This window comes from Echinops telfairi, unplaced genomic scaffold (genome assembly GCF_000313985.2).
Source record: "Echinops telfairi isolate 266 unplaced genomic scaffold, ASM31398v2 ScPeMD7_7469;HRSCAF=8507_0, whole genome shotgun sequence".
NCBI lineage: Eukaryota > Metazoa > Chordata > Mammalia > Afrosoricida > Tenrecidae > Echinops > Echinops telfairi.
Genome location: NW_022111372.1, coordinates 50390227 through 50413927, shown reverse-complemented (window position 1 = coordinate 50413927; position 23701 = coordinate 50390227). Strand labels below are relative to the sequence as shown.

Genomic DNA, 23701 nt, shown 5'->3' with positions numbered 1-23701 from the left:
AATAAATAAGTGGTGGTTGCATATAATTGTGAATGCCACTGACCTACTCACTTTACAATTATTAATTTCATATAACTTCCACATTTAACTCAATAGAATTAAAAGATAAAGTTGAGGATATAAACCCCCAAAAGAAAAAATAAATAGGAAACAGAACAGAAATTTCAAAACATAAAGATCAGTAACAAAAAGTCCATTACAGAAAGAAAAGGGGTTACAGAAAGAAAAAATAAAAATGAAGAACTCATCAATGAAATAATATAACACAGATGAATAACTGAGGGGCAGGAAGCCTAAATCTCATCAGATGTTCATAAGAAAATATTTAAAGCAGTACCCCCGCACCCTCCAAAATTAAGACATTTTAAATATATTATAAAAATACAATTAAAATGGACTTCTCATCCCAGAAGATAATGAAGGAAAACCTTAAATGTGGTAAAAGAAAAACAAACTGTCAACTAGAATTCTATAACTAACAGAAATATCTTTCAATGAAATTCAATACTTCACTTTCAGAAATTGATAAAATTTGGCAGATGATTAAGTAATAGACTTGAAAAAACCTACAAAGCAACTATATCTAACATCCTTGAACATGTCACCCCCAAACAACAGAAACTATATTCTATCCAAGTATACATGGAACGTTCTCCAGGATAGACCATATGAAAAGAAATGTCAATGAATGTTGTTATTGTGTGGCACCCAGTCAATTCCAACTCATATAGCAACCCTATAAACATAAAAAGACTTACCGGTAAATCATATTGAGTTTGTTCTTAAACCATAATGAAATAAAATTTAAACCATTAACGTAAAAAATGTGGGAAATATAAAGTGGTAAACAACAAACTCTAATCAAAAGACAATGAGGAAATCACAAAGAGAAATTTTTAGGTATTCTGATATGAATGAAAATGAGGACATACATTGTCAAAATTTAAAAATGTATGGGCTGAAGCTAAAATATTACTCAGAGGGAATTTAGACACCAGCAGCAGCTCCATGGGAGAAAGACTGGGCTTTCTATTCCTATACACAGTTACAGTCCTGGAAACCCACTGGGAGTCACTATGAGTCAGCAGTGACTTGATATCGAGCAGCGAGTTTGGGGTTTTCGTGGTTATGTCTATATAACTTAAAAAAAGAGGAAGTAATGTCACCAAATTGAGGAGTATGAACGCCATTGAAACATGGATAAATATACAGAAACTGTTAGAAGGAACATTGTCAAAACTCTAGATAGCCTTCAAAGGTTTACATCAACCATACAAATAATACATCAAGAAAAAGGCAACTTACCAAATCTAAAAAATCAAACCCAATGCCATCAAGCCAAAACCAACTTAAAATAGACCTTTGGGGTCACTACGAGTCAGAATTCACTTGATGGCACTGTTTGGTTTATTTTTTTAGGACAGAGTAGAATTGCATTAAAGAATTTCTAAGGCTGCAAATCTTGACAGTCACAGACTGCCACATCCTTCTCCCTAGGAGCAGCTGGTGGGTTCAGACCTCCAACTTTTCAGTTAATAGCTGTGTACTTTATGTAAAAAAGCTCTGTGGCATTTTTAAAGACCCTTGCCTTTGGGCTCAGCAGCATTCTTGAAAGCAAAAACCTACATCCCCAATTTGTGAGACCTGGGACCCTGGTTTCAGAGGGAACAGAGTAGATTTTACTCATAAATTAAATGATTGTTCTATCTGGTGTGGAGTCTACTTAATAGACAGAAATAAGGAGCTCATATCTGTTTTTCACAACAAGAAATGTACTATTCAGAGTGTAAAAAGTGGTGGCCACTGCTTGAAGGTAATGTTAACAAAACAACCCACAGTATCAGGATCAAACCAAACCTACTTCCATCAAGTCGATTCTGACTCCAGCAACCCTACACAGGATGATTTCCATGGCTGTAAATCTTCACAGAAGCAGATAGCCTCATCTTTCTCCCACGAAGTTACTGCTGTGTTTGAAACTGCCATCCTCACCAAGGTAAAGGATCATGGTGGTTATATAACAGAATGCCTAAAACCTCAGAAGAAAAACTGAGGAAAATTTCTTTGGGAAATCTCAGCATTGAAAATCACTTGTAGTTCCTGGAGCATTTAGAAAATCAAATGAGTACCCAGGACAAGACACCTGAAGAGAAAAAAACTGAAAAGGCCTTAAGTTTTTAAAACTCACTGATCTCTAGGTTCAGTGAAAGAGTGAGTGCTCCAACAATAAGTCAATATGTAACTAAATTTTTAAAAAGGAAGGAAAAATTCCCAGATAACAATTGCTGAAGAATTCTGTTAAAGCTAGACATCCCTACAAAAAACAATTAAGGGAGTCCTTCATGTTGAAATTAAAAACTCTAGACAATATGTGTGAATACATATAGAACTCCCATAAAGGTAAATACACATACATTAAATATAGCAGCCAATATGACTATAATCTTGGTTTGTAACTTCAATTCTTATTTCATACATGATTTAAACCACAAATTGACCAAAAAAATTATATGCTGTTGGGCACGCAACAATTGAAGATATAGTTTATGTAAACAATATAAAAGGAGAGTAGAAAACTAAGTTGATAAGTAAAAAACGTACACATTATCAAAATGTTAAAACCCCAAAACAAACCTACTGCCATCAAGTTGATTCCAATTCACAGCACCCCTATATAAGGTTTCCGAGACTGTAAATCTTTACTGGAGCAAATAACCTCATTTTTCTCCCAGAGTGGCAATACTGTTAAAATGTTAGGATGGTAATACTACCCAGAGCGATATACACATTCAATAAAATCCTTATAAAAATCCCAAAGGTGGTTTTTTTGCATGAAATAGAAAATCCACAATAAAAATAGCCAAAACACTATTTTTAAAAAAAGCAAAGGTGGAGGACTCACACTTCCTGACTTGAACACTTTATACAAATCTACAGTAATCCAAACAGTGTTCTAAAATAAGGAGAACCATCAAAGCAAATAGAATAAAATACAGGGACTTAGAAAAAACCTATGTTAAGTACAGTAAATTTATTTTTGATAAGGATTTCAAGACACATCAATGGGAAAAGAATAGTCTTCAACAAATGGTAATAGGAAACTGGATATAAACATGTAACATTTTAGAATAAAATTGGAATCCTACCCGACATCATGTACAAAAGTTAATTCGAAATGAATCAAAGTCCTAATCTAGGAGCTAAAATCACAAAATCCTAAGAGGAAAACATTGGCGGGTGGAATCTAGATGGCACTGGAACTTAGACGTGCCATCTTTAGCACAAGGTACAAAAGAAAAAATACATATATTAACCCTCATTAAAGTTAAAAACTTTTGTGCATCAATGAATACAATCAGGAGAGTTAAAAGATGATAGAAAATATTTTAAATCACGTAGTGTTAAGAGTTTAATATCCAGAACATAAAAGGAATTCCTACAAGTCAATAACAAAATATACTAGGATATATAAAAAAGTATTGCTACTACAGATCTAGTTCATATATGCATGGTGTATCCAAACAGAATGTACTTAACCATGTCTCTGCAACCAGTAAGTGGCTGCAGACAAGTTGTCTCAGTTATACATTTGCCTTAGTCTTGATAGAGTACCTTCATTAAAAGGTCCTATCAAAAACGTGACTTCTGAGGGATCTGCTGTGCCAATTCAATTGCAGGCAAAGAGGTCAACTCAGAAAGTCATGGTAACTGTTTTTTAGGATCTCAGAAAGGTAATCTTTGACAATTTCTTAAAGGACACAACCATGGGGGCTTATTAGGAAGATATTTTAAGGATTAAAAACTGCACTGGTGAGAAAAAGGCCAAGGAAGTTGTGCTGAGTAATTTTTTTCTATCACTACACTGTATTTGCTCATTCTTCAAAAGTAGAAGCAGCAGATCTACAAGAATTTCCATGAGCTACCTTGCCCAATTTGCCCTTATCTTGTCCCTTCAGGCTTTTTTACTCCCCCCTTAGAAGAACATTTAAAAGGGACACAATTTGAGCCCCTTGAGGATCACAAAACTGCCATTTTTATCATGAATAACCTGAAAACACAGAATTCTTTGGAGGAAGGCTTAGAGAGACAGAAACTGCCTTCAGAAATATGCTGACAAGTTGTTGTTGTTGTTGGGTGCCATTGAGTCGATCAGACCCACAGAGGCCCTGTGCACAGCAGAATGAAATACCGCACGGTCCTGTGTGTCCTCACAGCCACTCCTGTATGCTGACATAGGAGGAGGATATGTCGAGAAACAATAGCTTCATATTTGGATCTTTTTGTTTAATAAAGTTTCTATGGCTCTGTAGCTATACGTTTTACTCACCGTGTGTGTGTGTGTGTGTGTATACCCAATTTCAAATTACTTGAATAGACATTTTGTCAGAGATATGTAAATGGCTGCTAAGCAAATGAAAATGTGCTCAACACTTTTAGTAGTTGTGTTGATTCTGACCTAGTCATTCTGGAATCTAAACTACAGTGAGAGAATACTTCACACATAGTTGTTTTCAGTTACCAGTCAAAGTGAGTCCAACTCATGGAGACTTTGTGTATAATGGAACAAAACACTAGACAATTTTCCACCATCCTCATAATCATTGATATGTTTGAGGCTACTATTTTAGTCTTATTTAATCCATCACATGGAGACTTCCTTCTTCTTTAAATTGGTATTCTATACTTTACCAAACATGATGTCCTTTCGGAGTGATTGATTGGTCTTAACTGATGAGGTGTCCAAAGTAAACAAGACTAAGTCTCATCATTTTTCACGCATACTAGGATGACTAATGGCTAGTATCAGAAAATTACATAGTGACAAAGATGTGGAAACATTTTTAACACATATGTATCGGTGGAAGAAATGTAAAATAGTACAGTTGCTATAAAAAAAGTTTGATGTTCCTCAAAAATAAACATAAAACTAGGCTGTAACCTAGAAATTAAAGTTCTACATATATACCCAGGAGTCTTGAAAGCAGAAACTCATAACTACTTGTATGTCAATGTTCCCAGAAACATTCACAAGCTAAAAAGTGAAAATAATCCAATTCTGTCAACAGATGACTTAATAATCAAAATGTGGTATATAAACATATACATATGTGTACACCCACACAATGGAATATTATTCAGCCATTTCATAAAAAGGGATGAAATTCTGATAAAAATTATAACACAAAGAATGTTATAATTGAAAACATACTACGTAAACTACACCAGATACAAAAGGACAAATATGGTATGAGTCCACTTATACGAGATATATGTTGCTAGGTGTTGTAGAGTCAGTTATGGCTCCTAGCAAGCCTATGCCCAACTGAACAAACCATTGCCCAGTCCTGCATCACCTTCACAATTATTGTTGTTTGCAGCCACTGTGTTAATCCCTCTCCTTGACAATCTTTGTTGCTGAACTTCTACTTTAGCAAACATAATGTCCGTCTCCAGGAACCGGTCCCCTATGTTAACATATTCAACATACTAAGACAAAGTCTCGCCATCCTTGCTTCCAAGGAGCATCCTGGCTGTATTTCTTCCAAGACAGATGTGTTTGTTCTTCTGGAAAATCCAAAAAAAACCAAATTCACTGCCTTTGATTGGGTCAATGCCAACTCACAGCAACCCTATAAGAAAAGGGGTAGAACTGCCCCATGAGTTTCCAAGACAGTAACTCTTTATGAGTAGAAAGCTCTATCTTTCTCCCAAAGAGCAGCTAGCTGTTTTGAACTGCCACCCTTGCAGATCACAGCCAAAGCATAATCACTGTCACTAGAGCTCCTTTGTTCTTATCACAATCCATACACACATCAATTGTGTAAAGCGCATTTGTACATTCATTGCCCTCATCATTCTCAAAACATTTCCTCTCCACTTAAGCCCTCGGCATTAGGTCCCCATTTTTCCCCTCCCTCCCCGCTCCCCCCTCCCTCATGAGCCCTTGATAATTTATAAATTGTTATTTTGTCATATCTTGCCCTGTCCGACGTCTCCCTTCACCCATTTTTCGGTTGTCCGTCCCCCAGGGAGGAGGTCACATATAGTTCCTTGTAATTGGTTCCCTCTTTCCTACCAACTCTCCCTCTACCCTCCCTGCCTCGCCACTCACACCACTGGTCCTGAAGGGATCATCCGCCCTGGATTTCCAGTTCGTACCAGTGTACATCCTCTGGTCTAGCCAGACTTGCAAGGTAGAATTCGTGTCATGATACTGGGAGCGGGGAGGAAACGTTTAGGAACTAGAGGAAAGTTGTATTTTTCATCGTTGCTACATGGCACCCTGACTGGCTCATCTCCTCCCCGAGACCCCTCTGCAAAGGAATCTCCAGTGGCCTACTAATGGGCTTTGGGTCTCCACTCCGCACTCCCCCCATCATTCACTATGGTAAGATTTTTTGTTCTGATGATGCCTTATACCTGATCCCTTCAACACCTCGTGATTGCATAGGCTGGTGTGCTTCTTCCATGTGGGCTTTGTTGCTTCTGAGCTTGATGGCTGCTTGATTACCTTCAAGCCTTTGGAGGTCTTCTTTATTCACTCTCAACTTTTCACATGCATATGAGCTAATTAAAAATACTATGGCTTGGGTCAGGTATACTTTAGTCCTCAAACTAACATCCTTGCTCTTCAACAATTTAAAGAGGTCTTGTATAGCTGATTTGCCCAGTGCAGCATGTCATTTGATTTCTGACTACTTGCGTGAGCACTTGATTGTGGATCCAAGTCAAAAGAAATCCTTGACAACGTCAATCTTTTTTCGATTTATCATGATGCTGTCTACTGGTCCAGTTGTGAGGATTTTGTTTTCTTTACATTAAGCTGCAAGTCATACTGAAGTATGCAATCCTTGATCAGCATCAGCAAAAGCTTTAAATCCTCACTGTCAATAAATAAGGTTGTGTTATCTGTATAATACAGATTGTTAATAAACCTCCCTTCCATCTTGATCTGCTTTCTTTTTCATATAGTCCAGCTTCTCAGATTATTTGCTCAGCATACAGATTTAGTAAGTATGATGAAAGGATAAAACCCTGATGCACACAACTTTCCTGATATTAAATCACACAGTATTCCCTTGTTCTGTTTGAATGAATGTCTCAGTCCATAGTCCATATACTAGTTCGACATGAGCATAATGAAGTGCTCTGAAATTCCCAATCTTTGTAATGTTTTTCATAATTTGTTAAGAGGTACATAGAAGTAGCAAATTCATAGAGAAAGAAAGTAGAACAATGTTTACCAGGACCAAGGTGTGAAAGAGAGTGGGAGTTAGTGCTCAATGAATATAGAGGGTACGTTTTTGGAGAAGAAATTGTTCTAAAAACAAATAATAGTGATGATTACACAACATAAAGCATATACTGACTGACACTTAAAAACCCTTGAAATTATACATATCTTAGCATAATGAAATAAAAATAAAACATTAATAATAATAAATCAGTAGTAGAAATAAAATGTAATCACAAAAATATTCAACTAATTTCAAAAAGTGCAAAAAAAAGGAAAAGAAAAATATGACCGGATAAATAGAAATGCAAAATATAGTTGGGACATAAAGATGCAAAGTAACCAAGTAGACAACTACCAATAGTATACCAATGGTGGCAAAAATTTTACTTGATTCTTAAGCATTACTAAATTCAAATAGTAACTATTACCTAAAATCCCCAAGGCTGAAAGTAACTTGAATATATTCAACAGATAAAACCAAACAGTCAAACATAAGGCAATGATTTTACAACAAAGGCATATTAGTTCATTTAGTATAAGCATAATATAAGAATAATACCTAAATCAATTCAATTCAAACTAGCATTGAAATGCTTGTTTATCTTCAGACCATTGTTATGATAATTCCAAGGGGTTAGTATAGTAAAAAGTTCACTGAAACACTTGAACATTTAATATCTCATTAAAAATGCCAAAATAAATTATTAAATGATATCACAACTAACACAGAAAGCAAAACCAACAAAGAACTGTAATAGCAAAAGTACGGTCATTAACTTCATTTACTTATCTGAGCCTCTACTAAGTAACTTATGAAACAAGTGTTATTATCTGTATTTTATTGATGAGTAGATTAAAAAGTGACTTACCCAAGATTCACATAGTAAGGGTTCCAAAGCATGTTTCAAACACAAATGTGCCTAAGGTTTCATTCTTTCATTTAACACTCTGCCACTAATTAGTCAATTGTATAAGCTGTAGGAATTCTTAGGATTTGTTTATAATGGAATCCAGAATAAACAGTAAACATATATATCATGATTCAGAGATTTCTCTTCTCCCTAATGAAAGTACTAATTTCAAATCTATATATACCTGTGTAACTGCCAAACCATTCTCAACATAAAAATGAAAACATACGTGCAATTTTTCTTTTAGCCAAACACGTTGCTCTATTTGGCTGCGTTGTCTTCATTTTCTGTGGTTCATTCTCTTCCTTTGGCTCCTGCTGCAAAATGAAAAATATCAAGAGTGGCTGCCACTAAAAGTAACATTCTTTTTATCTCTCCTAAAGCTAAAGCCACTTTAAAGTTTATCTAATTTAAAACAGTAATAAAATTAAAAACAATATAACACCCTAACCTAATTTTTTTAAAAAGAAAGACAATAACCTATGTTATTGGAAAATATGGGACAATATGCAACATTTCCCAGACAAAATGTTAGAATTTTTTATATAGAGAGAAAACCAGGGAAAAAACAAACAAAACAAAACTCACTGCCATCAAGCTGATTACAACTCATATTGAGCCTGCGAGACAGGTAGAACGGCCCTGTGTTGAGGCTTTGTAGTAAAAAGCCTCATCTTTCTCCTGTGAGTGGCTGGTGGTTTCAAACTGTTGACCTTGTCAATAGCCCAACACTATGCACTATGCCATACTCAAATTTTAGCCATGGAATCAACAGATCTTTTGAAGGAAAATATTGGAAATGATCTCTCAATTCTAAACACATACACACTTTCATCAAGCAATACATACACTTTCATAGAAATTTATTCTACGGAGAAACTCACACATGAGGCACGACATATGCAAAATACCATGTTGCTTAAGAGAAGTATTTTTGGTTCTTGTAAAAACTGTAAACTAAAAAAAAAACAAAACTGTAAACTACCTAAATCAATGTTCTTCAAAGTATGTTCTATAGACTCGGTGCAGTCAACAGTTGCTTCTAATCCAAACCAACAAAAAAGGTATAGAAATTGAGAATAGACATTCAGAAACTTTTACAGCACTTTGCATTGCTACATCCATGCACTTTTGGGCTTTTCTAGTGCAAACTTCAAATGAATCATGTACAATAAATTACAGTCTGTGACATGTTAAATTTAGTCTTTCATTAGAATCCAAAGTATATTAATATCCAAGGAATTGTACACATTTATTTTATAACCTATTTTTACAATCATTTTAGTTTTGAAGCAAGACTATCTTTAAACTATAGCTTAATACTTTTAGCTAAATAAAAGAAGACAGGGCACTAACCCACCCAAAGGGAGGGTATTGTTTATATTTCCACAGGGAAAGAGGGACCAGACTTCAACTCAGTGCTCCAAGACGTGTATGCAACAGGGAACCAGTAGAGAGGTCTGAGGGGCTGGCACCAATCCCGACTACATGGACAGACCCCTTCCCTGCAAAAGAATCATTTCAGAGGACAGCACTGAAGCTACAGCTCAGGGAGAGGGACATGTCTGATCAGAGCATGCAGGAGCAAATGAAGGGAGAGAAAGAGAGAGTGGAACACATCCTGGCCCACCAAACCCTGAGAACAATATTCCTGCTCAGAGCAGCCAAAGCACTGGGAGGACCATAGGGCCAGCCCCACTATGAGACAAGATGTCCCTCACTGACCTGTAACGCTATGGGAGACAACACTGGAGACAGTGCAGGAATTGCGCCCGGTCTGACCCCCACACACTGAGGGATGGAACAGAACAGCATGGGGAACAGAGCAACTCAACTAAGTCCCCAGGGAATACCAAAAATAGACTTTGGGGTCAGGACGTGGCACCCCACCAAGACTAGACAGGAAAACACTCCTAAAGGCCAACAAACAGACCTTGAACTACTTATAGGCTTTTTTGTTGTTGGTGTTGTTGGGTTTTTGTTGCTGTTTTTTCTTTTGCTGCTTTGTTTTGCTCTGTCTTGTTTTTGTGCATATTATTATCTCTGCAGGTCTATCTAGTGATAAATAATTGAGGAGAAAACAATGGGACCAACGGTTGGGGGGGGGGTGCTTGGAAGAGGGAGAGCAGGCAGGAAAGGAAGCGGGAGTAAACAAACCCAGGGACAAGGTAACAAGTGATTCAAAATCGATGGCAAGGAGGGTATGGGAGGCCTGGTAGAGCTTTATCATGGGCAATGTAACCCAGAGGAATTAGGCAAAACATGATCATGGGACAAGAAGAAAGTAAAAGGAAACAGAGGAAAGAACTAGGAGGCAATGGACATTTATAGAGGTCTAAATATATACGTAATATATTGATCTATGATGATGGGGAAATAGATCTATGTGCATATATTTATAGGTTTAGTATAAAGGTAGCAGACGGACATTGGGCCTCCATTCAAGTACTCCCTCAATGCAAGAACACTTTGTTGTATTAAGCTGGCATTCTATGATGCTCACCTTCTGAACATGATCACTGAAGACAAAGCAGATGTGTGAGCAAATGTGGTGAAGAAAACTGATGGTGCCTGGCTATCAAAAGACATAGCGTCTGGGGTCTTAAGAGGCTTGAAGATAAACAGCCATCTAGCTGAGAAGCAACAAAGCCCACATGGATGAAGCACACCAGCCTGTGTGATCATGAGGTGTTGACAGAATCAGGTATCAGGCACCAAAGATCCAGAACAAAAAAAATCATTGTGAATGAGGGGGAGTGGAGAGTGGAGATCCAAAACCCACCTGTAGGCAACTGGACATCCCCTTACAAAAGGGTCGCGGGAAGGAGATGAGCCAGTAAGGGTGCAGCATAGCACCAATGAAACATACAACTTTCCTCTAGTTCTTTAATGCTTTCTTCCCCTCATTATCATGACCCAGTTCTAACTTACAAATCCGGCTACACCCGAGGATGTACACTGGTACAGATAAGACAGATAAACCCCTCAGGACCAATAATGAGAGTAGCGATACCAGGAGGGGATGGGGAAGGTAAGGGGAGAAAAAGGGAACTGATCACAATGATCTACATATAACCCCATCCCTGGGGGATGGACAACAGAAAAGTGGGTGAAGGGAGACATCGGACAGTGGAATACATGAAAAAATAATAATTTATAAATTATCAAGGGTTCATGAGGAAGGGAGGAGGGAAGGTAAACAAAGGAGGAGCTGATACCAAGGTCTCAAGTAGAAAGCAAATGTTTTGAGAATGATGATGGCAACAAATGTACAGTGGATTGTGATGAGTTGTACGAGCCCCCAATAAACTGTTTTTCAAAAAGTAATTTTATGTTATTTTTAATACTAACTTACAAATGTTGAAATGAGCTTCATTGGATTTTGTCATCGATCGGGTAATAGGACACTAGAACGATAAAGCCAGATGATAGTGAAGGGAAAAAGAACATTTTGTTCTATGAGGTTTCATACATTGAGTTTGGTGTTATAAGCTAATTACTAATGAGGTTTAGAGATCACAATACCTTATTTATAAATATGTGCTGAATAACGGCACTATCAAACTGTAAGCAGAATTTACATATAAAATATTAAGGGTAAATTTTAAAACAAGAATTTTTAAATTTAAGAAACTATGCTTGTGCAAACAGATCTTCATTTGATACACAAATATTAGGGCTTTGTAGGTTGCACGTAAGTGCTAGATTTGCTAAGACTAAAAAATGATACACAATTGTTAAGAAAATTATTAAACATTACAAAAATGTCTGCTTGGGAATGGGTGAATCTTAAATAAACAAAGTAGCTTAAGTACCACTTTCCCTGTAACATAGCAGCTTAATGTATTCAGGAAGTAGGGCATGATATGGAAAACGACTAATACAATGATAAAGTCAGCAACTTCATGAACACATGGTGTCTTGATTTCCCATAGGACTTCAAACCAGTTTGAACCATTTCTGTCATGGCCAGTACAGTGAAATCAGAACAGACCAATTTTGAAAATAAATAAGGTGTGGGGGAGGGGGTACTAATCCTGGAACATTAACCAGAAAGGGGAAAATAATGGGCTGAAGCCCTGGAAGGGGAGGCTAGGAAGAGGATTGGTAGGCCCTTTCAGGAGTCTGATGCAGGAGATTGGATTACTGTCAGAATTGTAACGTGATACACATTTAAAGTGGTATGGTCAGCCACCGTCTTTGAATAGGGCACCAGTTTTCATCTTTGCCAATTGTTATGTAGCAACACTCACACTGCCCTTGCCTTCTAAAAGAGAAATAAGGTTTTTAACATGACGTCACCGGTTTGGCGTTTTGAACAGACAGCTGTCCAAATAAGCAATATTCTGTAGTAGTCACCTAAATTACGAAAATTATGTCAGAATGCACTGCTTACAATACTGGGGAAGGGTGGGGGGGGGTATCAGCTAAACCACACACAGGGCATTTACAAACTGTCAATGCCAACTCATAACTGTAGCAACCCTCTAAGACAAGGCAAAACTGCCCCTGTTGAGCTTGAGACTATAATGTGGGAAACAGGAACAGGAAGAAATTGTATGCATACAAATTCTTTATTCTCATATTTTAAGAAGTCTGGAAGGCCAGGATTCTGGGTGGAGGGAGGCTTTGCACTAGTGGGTTAGAGATGAGTCCCAATCACATTCTCATAACCAAGATTAATCCCCACAGTATCCTCCCATAATAATGCTAGCTTAAGGTTACTTCTTACAAGCACGTGGCTGATTGCCATCTGGCCGGCAGCTGTATCTATAGGAGCAGACTTGTTATAATTGCACTCCCTGCTCAGGGAACAAACCCCTAACCTTCCCCCAGCACTGGTGTTAGGTTACTTTTCCAATGAACTCAGGGACCTCTAGGGTTAGGGTACAGCCCACTTTGTTACCTAAGTGGTTACCTGTAATTAGAGGGGCTTACATGCCCAAGAGGGGGGGTACCCACCCCAAAAATTTAATTTTTTTTCCAAAGCTATATATTTAAATTTTACAAAACAACCTTATCACCTTCAAAATACTCTCCTTAACACTTAAAACCTTTGTCAAATATGCAATTCCATTCTTTTCAAACTCATCTATTTGGATGGCTGACAACACCTCCCTCATTTTTTGTTTCACCTCTTCCCCATTGTCAAAATGCTGTCCTTTCGTGTCTCTCTCCATTTGTGGAAACAAATGGGGAAAGAAGAAGCAAACCACTTTAGAAAAACTAGCCAATGAAAATCTTATGAATAGCAGTGGAATATTGTCTGATACACTGCCAAAAGAGGAGCCCCACAGTTCGAAAGGTTCTCAAAGTAAAACTTGAGAAAAGTGACCTCTTCAAAGTACAGTCGACCTTAATGATGGAGTCAATCTTCCAGGAACTTCATTTGCTGATGGCATGACTCAAAAAAAGAAACACCTGCAAATGACAAATCCAGAATGCTCATATGTGTAAGAAAAAGGTTTCTATCAAAAAGCTTTATATATTAGGAAAACATCCCAGCCAGTCCAAATCAAGTCCATAAGTCCAATATTAGTCCATAAGTCCCTCTTCGGACTGACACAGTCACAAGCAATGAAGAATGCAGGAGTATCACGGGTCAGTGGTGCACACTTTTGTGGATCCAATGGCGGTAGACGATCTCCAGAGCTCTGGCCACCATCAGGGTCTGCTAGCAGGAAGGTGAAGGCAAAGAGAGAGAGGACTGACCTCCAGAGAGCCATTAATCACAGTCACACCTCCAAAAGAGGTCAACAAGCTGCGACCTGATTGGCAGGTTAACCTCCACCCATATCTTCTTTCAGGTGCTATGTTGGCACAAAAAAGTACTATCACACGTGAGATGCTTTGATAATTACCAGTGACTAGAATGCAAAAGGTAGAAACAAAGATAGCCCAGCAGTCGGAAAATATGGCACTGGTGATAGAAACACCACCAGAGAAAAACATGAGAGAATTTTGAAAGACGGAAGACATAGTCATTGTTAATACCTTTTCAACAACCTAAAAAGCAGTTATATACATGGACTTCACCAAATGAAATACAAAAGAATCAAATCAACTACATATGTGCACAGACATAATGGAGAAGCTCAATATAATGAAAACATGGCCAGTTGTTTTGATCAATTGAGACCCTCAGTTGCTCATAGGCAGATTCAGGTTGAAGAAAACTAAAACCACTCCATGACAGCCAAAATAGAATCTTGATTATCTCATTCACTGTCATTGGGTTGATTCCAACTCATAGTAACCCTATATACGGCAGGGTAGAACTGCCCCTGTGGGTTTCTGATACTTTAACTCTATAGGAGAAGCCTGACATTGTGGTTAGCAACCCAAACATGTAACCTCTGTTACCAGAGCTCCTGAACCTTGAGTATATCCCACCTGAATTCAGAGCTGATACAAGAACAGATTTAACTCATTGAATACTAACAACCAAAGACTAGATGAGTTGTGGGGTGACCAGGACATAATACATAAAAAATGCAAAAGATCATTTTTATTTTTTTTTTAAAGATCATTTTTTAAAATGTTTTATAATGACCAAAATGGGTATCAGAAAAGACTCTAAAACTTGGCCTTGAAAGTAGAGTACTTAAGTAAATGATGAAGAAATGATGAAGTAAAAGAAGTGAATAGATTTCAAAGGTCTACTCAAGAATAAAAAGTATTACAATGAAATATTCAACCAAAAGGGGAGTTAGAAAACCAAAAGGGAAGAACCTATTTCACATTTCTCAAGCTGAAAGAATTGAAGAAATTCGGGCACTGAGTTGCAACATTGTAGGATTCTATGAGCAAAATATTGAACTACACGGGGAACGTCAAAGAATGGAGGGATTGCTTCATGGACTAAGGTCTCCAAATTGTAGGTGGAAAAAGGAAGAGCCAAAGAGAAACACCATCAAGAAGTTGCAGTTTTTATTTAGTTTTCCGTGTTTAATCTTATCCCGGAGCATGGTATGTTTTCCACATATGTATGTCTTTCTTGGTTTCTTGCAGTAAGGCTTTGTGCTTTTCTTTGTAAAAAAGTCTTTTGGGGGGGGGGGGAGAAGTCTTTTGTATCTTTAGTTAGGTTCACTATCAATTTCATCCTTTTAGTAGCTATTGTTTTCCTTTTCAGTTCTTTTTTAGTGTAGAATAATTAGAATGATTTTTGTTTATCTTATAACCTGCCACCTTGCTAAATCCTTCTATTAGTTCCAGTAAATTTCTTGCTGAGTGTCTAAAATTTTCTATGTATAGACTCATATCACCTACAAAAAGGGATAGTTTTATTTCTTCCTTGCCAATTTGGAAGAAGCCCTTGTGGTGAACTTAATGATGCATTGGACTGCTAGCCACAAGGTCAGAGGTTTGAAACCACCAGCCACTGTGCAGGAAAATGAGGCTTTTTACTACTTGAAAGAGTTACAGTCTTGGAAAATCACAGGGACAGTTCTATCCTGTTCTATAGGGGCAATATGAATCGGTATCAAATTGATAGCAGTGAGTGAGCTGCCAATTTGGATACCTTTTATTTCCCTTTCTTGTCTTATTACCATACCTAGGACTTCCAATACAATATTGAATAGGAGAGGTAATAAGGGTACCTTTGTCTGGTTCCCATTCACAAGGGAATCCTTTCAGCTTCTCACCATTGGGAAGAATGTTGGCTATTGGTTTTGTGTATACGACCTTAATTATGTTGAAGGATTTCCCTTCTAAAGGAAGATCCTCAGTGAGATGGGACTGACATAGTGACTAATACAATGGGCTCAACACAACGGTTGTGAGTATAGGGCAGGTCTAGGCAATGTTTCCCACTCTCGTACACCAGGTCACAATGAGTCAGAACTGACTTAACAGAACCCAACAGCAACAATAACCGATTTCACTGTATGTTTATTAGGAATGCGTGTTGAATTTCGTCAAATACATTTTCTCCATTGATTGATATGATCATGTGATCCCTTTATGTGATGGATTACACTTTTCCTACTACAAAAGGATTCCTGCATACCTGCTGTGAGTCCTATTTGGTCATATAGTATTTTTTTATATATTGTTGGATTCTATTGGCTAGAATTTTGTTGAAAATTACACCTGTGTTCATGAGGGATATTGGTCTTTTTTTTAGTGGTACCTTTGTCTAGCTCAGCAGTTCTCAACCTGTGGGTCATGACCCCTTTGGGGGTGGAAGGACCTTTTCACAGGGGTCGCCCAATTCCTAACAGTAGCAAAATTACAGTTATGAAGTAGCAACGAAAATAATATTTTTGTTGGGGGGGGGGGTCCCACAACATGAGGAAGGGCATTAAAGGGTCTCAGCATTGGTAAGGTTGAGAACCACTGGGCTAGCTTAAAGAGCCTTGGTGGCACAAAGGATAACTTTTAAGTTTTGGGGTGGGAGCCAAAAATTCAGCAGTTTGAATTCATTTATCACCCCATGAAAGAAAGATGAGGCAGACAGCTTCCATAAAGATTTCTAATCTCAAAAACCATATGGAGTCGTTCTACTCTTTTAGGGTCATTATGAGTTGGAACTGACTTGATGAAAGTTAAGTTTGGGTTTTTATTTACGTGGTTTGAGTATCAGGGTTATGCTTGCTTCACAAAATGAATTTGGGAGTATTTCATCCTTTTCTACATTCTAGAAAAGCTTAAGCAGATTTCGTGAGTGGCAGCTCTTCTCTGAATGGAAGAATTCTCCAATGAAACCATATGAACCAGAACTTGTTGCTGGGAGCTTTCTAATAATGACCTGGTCGATTTTTTCTTTTGTTATAAGTCTGTTTAATATATTTTTATCCCAGCCTGTTAGTTTCCATAGGTAATGTATTTCTAGAAATGTGTCTATTTTGTCTAGGTTTTCAAATTTGTTGGAATAGTTATTCAAAGTAGTCTGTCATTATCCTTTATATTTCAGTTGGTTCTATTGTGAAATTGTCCGTTTCTTATTCATATTATTTACATCTCTACAACCAGAATGATCTTTAGAAGTGAGGAAGGCAAAACTGTCTCACATACTTTGGATATGTTATCAAGAGAAACAAGTTCTTGAACAAGAACATCATGGTTGATAAAGTAGAGAGGGTCAGCACAACGAGGAAGACCATCAATGAGCCCACACATAGGGGCTGCAACAATGGCTCAAACATAAGAACAATTGTGAGGATGGCAAAGGAACAAGCAGTACTTTATTCTGTTGTACACAGGGTTGCTGAGTCAGAACTGAGTCAATGGCACCTAACACCATCCACACCAGTGAATGATTGGACACTCAAGATAAACAGGTAGATATGGAGGGGGGATGGAACTATACCCACAAATATGTATATGTTTGACAGGATATTTGTACAAGTGTGTTTACTTTTGCTCTAAGTATATCCATGAATGTGGTAACATACAAGGGCGCAAAGTTATAAATATGTCTTAGTCATAATCAAACACTTTGAGGAAATGAGTCACTAGGCCTGGGTACTCAGGACCATGTCTTAAGGGACACCTTAGTATCAGAGGTCAGGTTAGCATAATGGAGTCCACTAAGACAATGTTCCTATTTTGAAGTAACAACTGGAGTCTTAAAAGCTCATGAGGAGCCATCTAAAGTACACTGATTCTTTCTTCCTTGTGAAAATCAAACACATGTGGAAACATTTAGTCCAATGAATTAATGGACTACGTGAGCTTCAGCTTCTACTATCCAATGACCAGAAAAACTAAATGATGTTTAGCTATCACTATCAACTGGCCTGAAAAGGATAACATTAGAATATTCAGGATTGAGAGTGGGAGAAAACTGAGAAACAGACACCGGAGAAAGATGGCAACCAAGTAGCACACATAGGAATGACTGGAAGAGACCAGCGCCACCATGAGGTGCGTGCACACTCACTCTCTCGCTCTGACTCTGTCTCACTCTCTCTCACACACACAGTTTTAAAAAAAATTTTTTAAACCCATCACCTGGTTTACTCGTCAGAAAGAGACTGGAGGAATTCCTGCAACTGTGGCCCTAAGTCATCCTCAGGTTTGGTCCTGAACTCATCCTTCTGGTTCAATTAACAGTCAAATAACAGACAGGTCTACAAAGGGAACAATAATGCTAAGGAAGTAGCTCTCCTTAAAGTAATCAACCATTTTAAATCAAAAGGGCAACATTAACGCAAGAACAAAGTTCAGAAGGGTTAGGAAAGTACAGAGGTAGTGGGATAGTGGTGTTACATTATGAGAATTTCAATAAAAACATGAAAAAATTTTAATGTGTAAGATAGAACAATTATTGGATCTGCAAACCTTCACGTAATTCAAAATTTTTAAAAATATATTGTGGCAGTTACACAATCTGTCAACTTAGAAGGAGTGGAGTCTAGCCCGTCTGTCAGGTCATAGCCTATGAAACCTCCATGTAGGCATGGTCTTCTCCTGAAGATTCTGGACACTCCTATTCTCCTCCCTGCAGGTGGGAGACACTCTTTGCTGATAAGCCACATGGAGCTACACTGATGCATACAGAGCCCTGGAACTGGAGGAGCGACATGGAGACCCACGCCAGCACTGAGATGCTTCCACCACCACTGGATCCACAAGACTTTCACTCACTGGCCTGTGATCTTCCTGCATTCAGCATCACAGCATGGCTGCGTGAGTCTAATTTATGGACTAGTATTCACATATGTGGTAATATTAGACTTATGGATTGATTTGTACTGGGCTGGGACGCTTTTTTAATATACAATTTGCTCTTTGATATAAAGTTCTCTCCGTTTACATATTTGAGTATCTATGAATTTGTTTCTCTAGTCCACCCAGACTACCACATACATACAAACGAAAACAAGAAAAGAAAATGGTTCCCTAAAATATATAAACTAAACACAAAAAGAGGACAATATGGAGAAATTAGGGATAACAAGATATGACATACCAAAAACAAATACCAAAATGGTAAGTCTTTCCTTATCAATAATGATTTCAAATGTAAATAAATTAAACTCACCAGTCAAAAGGCATCAACTAGAAAAATGAATAAGAAAATGTTATTCAACTCTATGCATATAAGATTCATTTTAAATCCAAAGAAAAAAAAAACTGAAAGAGATAAGCTAAAAAACAATTATTCCATGGACACTGTAACCAAAGGTGATTAAGGGTGTTTATCTTAATAATACCATATATACTCGAGTATAAGTCGACCGGCATTATCAGCTGAGGCATCTAATTTTACCACAAAAACTGCATTAAAAATTTGCAGGAAGACTCACCTTATACACTAGTATATACAGTAGATAAAATACTTTATGTCAAAATCTGATGCAAGAGATAAAGTATTTTTAAAATCTTTTTATTGGGGGTTCATAAAACTCTTATCATGATACATACATACATACATCAATTGTATAAGGCACATTTGTACATTCATTACCCTCATCTTTCTCAAAACATCTGCTCTCCACGTAAGCCCCTGGCATCATCTCATTTTTTCCCACTTCCCTGCCCGCTCCCCGCGCCCTCATGAACCTCTGAAAATTTATAAATTATTTTGTCATATCTTACACTCTCTGACGTCTCCCTTCACCCACTTTTCTGTTGTCGGTCACCCAAGAAGGTTATATGTAGATCCTTGTAATCGGTTCACCCTCTCTACCACATCTCCCTCCACCCTCCTGGTATCCCCACTCTCACCACTGGCCCTGAAGGGATCATCATCCCAGTATCGCCACTCCCACCACTGGCCCTGAAGGGATCATCTGTCCTGGATTCCCTGTTTCCAGTTCCTATCTGAACCAGTGTACATCCTCTGGTCTAGCCAGATTTGTAAGGTAGAATTGCGATCACGATAGTGGTGGGGGAGGGGAGTACATTTAGGAACTAGAGGAAAGTTGTATGTTTTATCGTTGCCACACTGCAGCCTGACTAGCTCGTCTCCTCCCTACGACCCTTCTGTTAGGGGATGTCCAGTTGCCTACAGATGGGCTTTGGGTCTCCACTCCGCACTCCCCCTCATTCACAATGATATGATTTTTTGTTCTGATACCTCATCCTTTAATTCATCCTTTTACTGGGAGCTCTGGTATGGTAAAGAATTAAGAACCCCCTGAGATTATTGCACTGAGAGTTACTCTTTAAACCGAAAGCCAAACCTATCTCCTAAGATTACCTTTTAGCAAAATAGCAGACTGGCATAGAAAATAAAAGATCAAAATGTAAGATCAATTAGTTAAAAAATGTATCAATAGAAGATGAAAAGGCCAACAATTGCCTAAGGCAAGATAGAAAAACACAGGAACAGAAACTACAGTACTGAAAAGGGTACAAACTGAATACAATTTTTAAAATGTTGACAAATTGTGATAAATGTAACTAATATCACCAATTTCTGGGAATTGTCAAATGAGAGCCTATCTTGATGTGTAAACATTCAGCAAAACTAAATAAAGATTCTTTTAAAAGAGTCAACTTGGAGGAAACAATCTGTAAAAGAAAAAAATTCATAACGCTAAAATATATTTGAATACATAAGAAACGTTGTTGCCTACTTAAATGACGGGATACTATATTTGGAAAGACTCAAAGGTAAAAAGAACACTTGGATATTAAGCACATTTTTGGTAGAAATGAAAATTTAACAGGAAATTTGGAAGATAACATTAAGAAAATTACCCAGAAAGTAAATAAGCAAAGGACAAAGAGACAGAAAGAAAAGAAAAAAGATGAAAATAACAGAATCAGTCCAGGAAATCCAACAATAAAATAGTAAAAGTTCCAGAAAGAAAAATATAATAAACTATCAAGGAAATATAATTCAGTATAATTTTCAAAAATTAGTACATACATTATGCATTGAAAGGGCCACATGGTAGCCAACACAACACATGTAAATAAAGCTGAAACATGATAGGTGGCCTACTTTGAGAGGAGAAAGAAGGGGCTTTCTAGCCCCATAAAGAATTACAGTCTCACCTCCCCCTACCCCCAGAAGGGTTTATATCAGAGAACAGCACTGAAGCTGCAGCTCAGGGAGAGGGACATGTCTGATCAGAGCACATGGGAGCAAATAAAGTGGGGGTGGGCTGGGGGGTAAATGACCTTTTCACAGGGGTCGCCAAATTCCTAACTAACAAAATTAGTTATGAAGTAGCAACGAAAACAATGTTATGGTTGGTGGGGTCACCACAATATGATGAACTTTATTAAAGGGTTGCGGCATTAGGAAGTTTGAGAACCACTATGCTAAGGAGTCTGGCTGGGAAGCCAAGGCTCCCATGGAGGAAACCTTCACGTAAGTGGGTTGGAGATGTGTCCTACTCACATTCTCCTAAGGACAAGTTATTCCCCTCAATGACACCCCCCCCCCCATAATAATGACAAATTTAAGGTGCTGTCTGCAAACATGTGGTTGCTCACTATACTCTTGTGAGTCAACTGCTTGAAGGTTATCTGCCTGAAGGTTGTCAGTATCTAGAGCAACCAGACCCTATTGTCTGTCCCACCCTAAGTAGGACCCAACTCCCTTCTGATAAGGATCATACATTGTTCCCCTGGAGAAGAGTTCAAAGACACCTATGGTCAAGCCAAGTCAGATAACCAAGGTTAGGGCTGCCATCTTGACTCTAGAGCCCACCTATCTTGTTACATATGTGCCTTCCTGTCACATGTGTGCCCCTACTGCCATACCTTCCTATTGCATGTACACCCCTAGCTTGAGCCCCTTCTGTTACATGTATGTCCACTGTACAACCACTTCCTGTTACAAACGTGCTGACCATGACCTGCTGTCCGAGATTATATAAGCTCATGAAATTGCATTACTCTTTCTGCTCAGACTGGCTCTTGAAGTCATGACTGAGAGGTGAGCCCTTGCATGCTTTATTTTGTCATATGTCTCTTTAATTTACCCCTCAATTACACAACCACCCCTAGGGCCCATTGGATGGTGGGAAGACTGGTCCCCCACATGGTGACCAATTCCTTGTGAATGATTCAGAATGAGAAAAGAGCCAAAGATCATTGTAAACTTTCAAAATTGAGCTTTCTAATTAGTGTCCTACCATTAAAATTAGAGGTAGAAAATACAGGTTTAAAAAAAAAAGGGAAATGGAAGGAAACCATGTTTTCATTATCTATTGGATGTGACCTAGAGAAGGTTATGATCTAGAGCAGCACTGTCCAACTAAACCTTTCTGCAATGCTGGAAAGGTTCTATAGCTATGTTATCCAATGCATTAGATGTCAACCTCCTGTTAAACATGCAATGTAATTGGCATCCCAGAGAAAACTAAAAAAACCAAACTCACAGCCAACTCATAATCAATACCAACTCTTAGCGATCCTATAGGGCAGGGCAGAACCGTTCCTGTGTTTCCAAGACTCTTTACAGGAGCAGAAAGTCCCATCTTTTTCCCCTCAGAGTGCCTAGTGGTTTGGAACTGCTGATTTTGCGGATCAAACCCAAACTTGTAATACCAGAGAAAAGTTTTAAATTCTATTTAATTTAAACTAATTTAAATAGTCATAGATGACTAGTTACTACCATATTAGAACAGATCTAGAGAATTAAAGGTCATTTATATTGTCTTTCCCTTTGTGGCACAGTGGTTAATGCACTTGGCATGAATTCATCAACCACTCAACAGAAGAAAAGTGGCAGTATGCTTTCCTAAAGATTTACATTCTTGTAAACCTTACAAAGCAGTTCTACTCTATCCTATAGAGTTGCTATAAGTTGGAATCAACTTGAGGCAGTGGTTTTTGTTTCTTGATTTTCTCTCAAAATACCCAAATTGTTTTAAATGTGATTTAAATTATTCAACTAACTTAAAAACATAACCTTAGAATATCATATTATAAAACTGAACCATTATAAATCCATCCTCAAACAGCATGAATTATATTCTTTTAAGTAATTATAAATAACATTTATAAATAAAAATCAAGCTGAGTAGAAATTAAAGAGACTGGCAAGATGCCACTAAAGTATTGCCCATAACAAATGCCACTAAAGTGTTACCCATAACAAAGCATGAATGGGTAAAGAGGCCTAATTTGAGACCTAGAGTTCCACTCTTCAGTGGAATACTAACCTCTCCATCACTATCAGAGATCACAATGAATGTATCCTCAAATCTACGTTTCCTCTTTAAATTGACAGAAGTGTTAGTTTCTGCTTCCTTCTTCTCTAAGTTCTGGGATTCAGATGTTTCCTTAACTTTTTTCTTTCTTCGTGGCATCTTTTTCTCTGAAATACAAAGATACATTTTTAGTCAAAGTAAACAATTTCTGTATGTGATTTAATTTGGCAATGTAAAAGAAGATACCTATCTAATCAAAAGTAAAACCAAAATTTCCATCTGTTCCACTAAAGAACAATGAGAAATCTGCACACCTCCTACCATGGATGAACCCAGAGGACATCATACTGAGTGAAATTAACCAAGCACAAAAGCACAAAATATTGTATGCAACTACTAAATAAATTATCAACAAAGGTTTTCACACTAAAAGAAACAGACTGTAATGGTTACCACGGGGTTGGAGGGAAAGAACTAGAAGGGGAAGTCAC

General features: G+C 37.8%; 1 protein-coding gene across 1 annotated transcript in view; it reads right to left on the bottom strand.

The window, feature by feature from the left end:
• UIMC1 (ubiquitin interaction motif containing 1) overlaps positions 1-23372 on the bottom strand; it is a 92683-nt gene extending 69311 nt beyond the window's left edge. The window contains exons 1-2 of the mRNA XM_045284687.1: positions 23223-23372; positions 8378-8462 (exon numbers count right to left, since the gene is read on the bottom strand). Coding sequence (XP_045140622.1) covers positions 8378-8462; positions 23223-23369 — 232 coding nt within the window. The 5' untranslated portion in view covers positions 23370-23372. The remainder of the gene's footprint in view (positions 1-8377; positions 8463-23222) is intronic.
• Between the last annotated feature and the right edge of the window lie 329 nt (positions 23373-23701).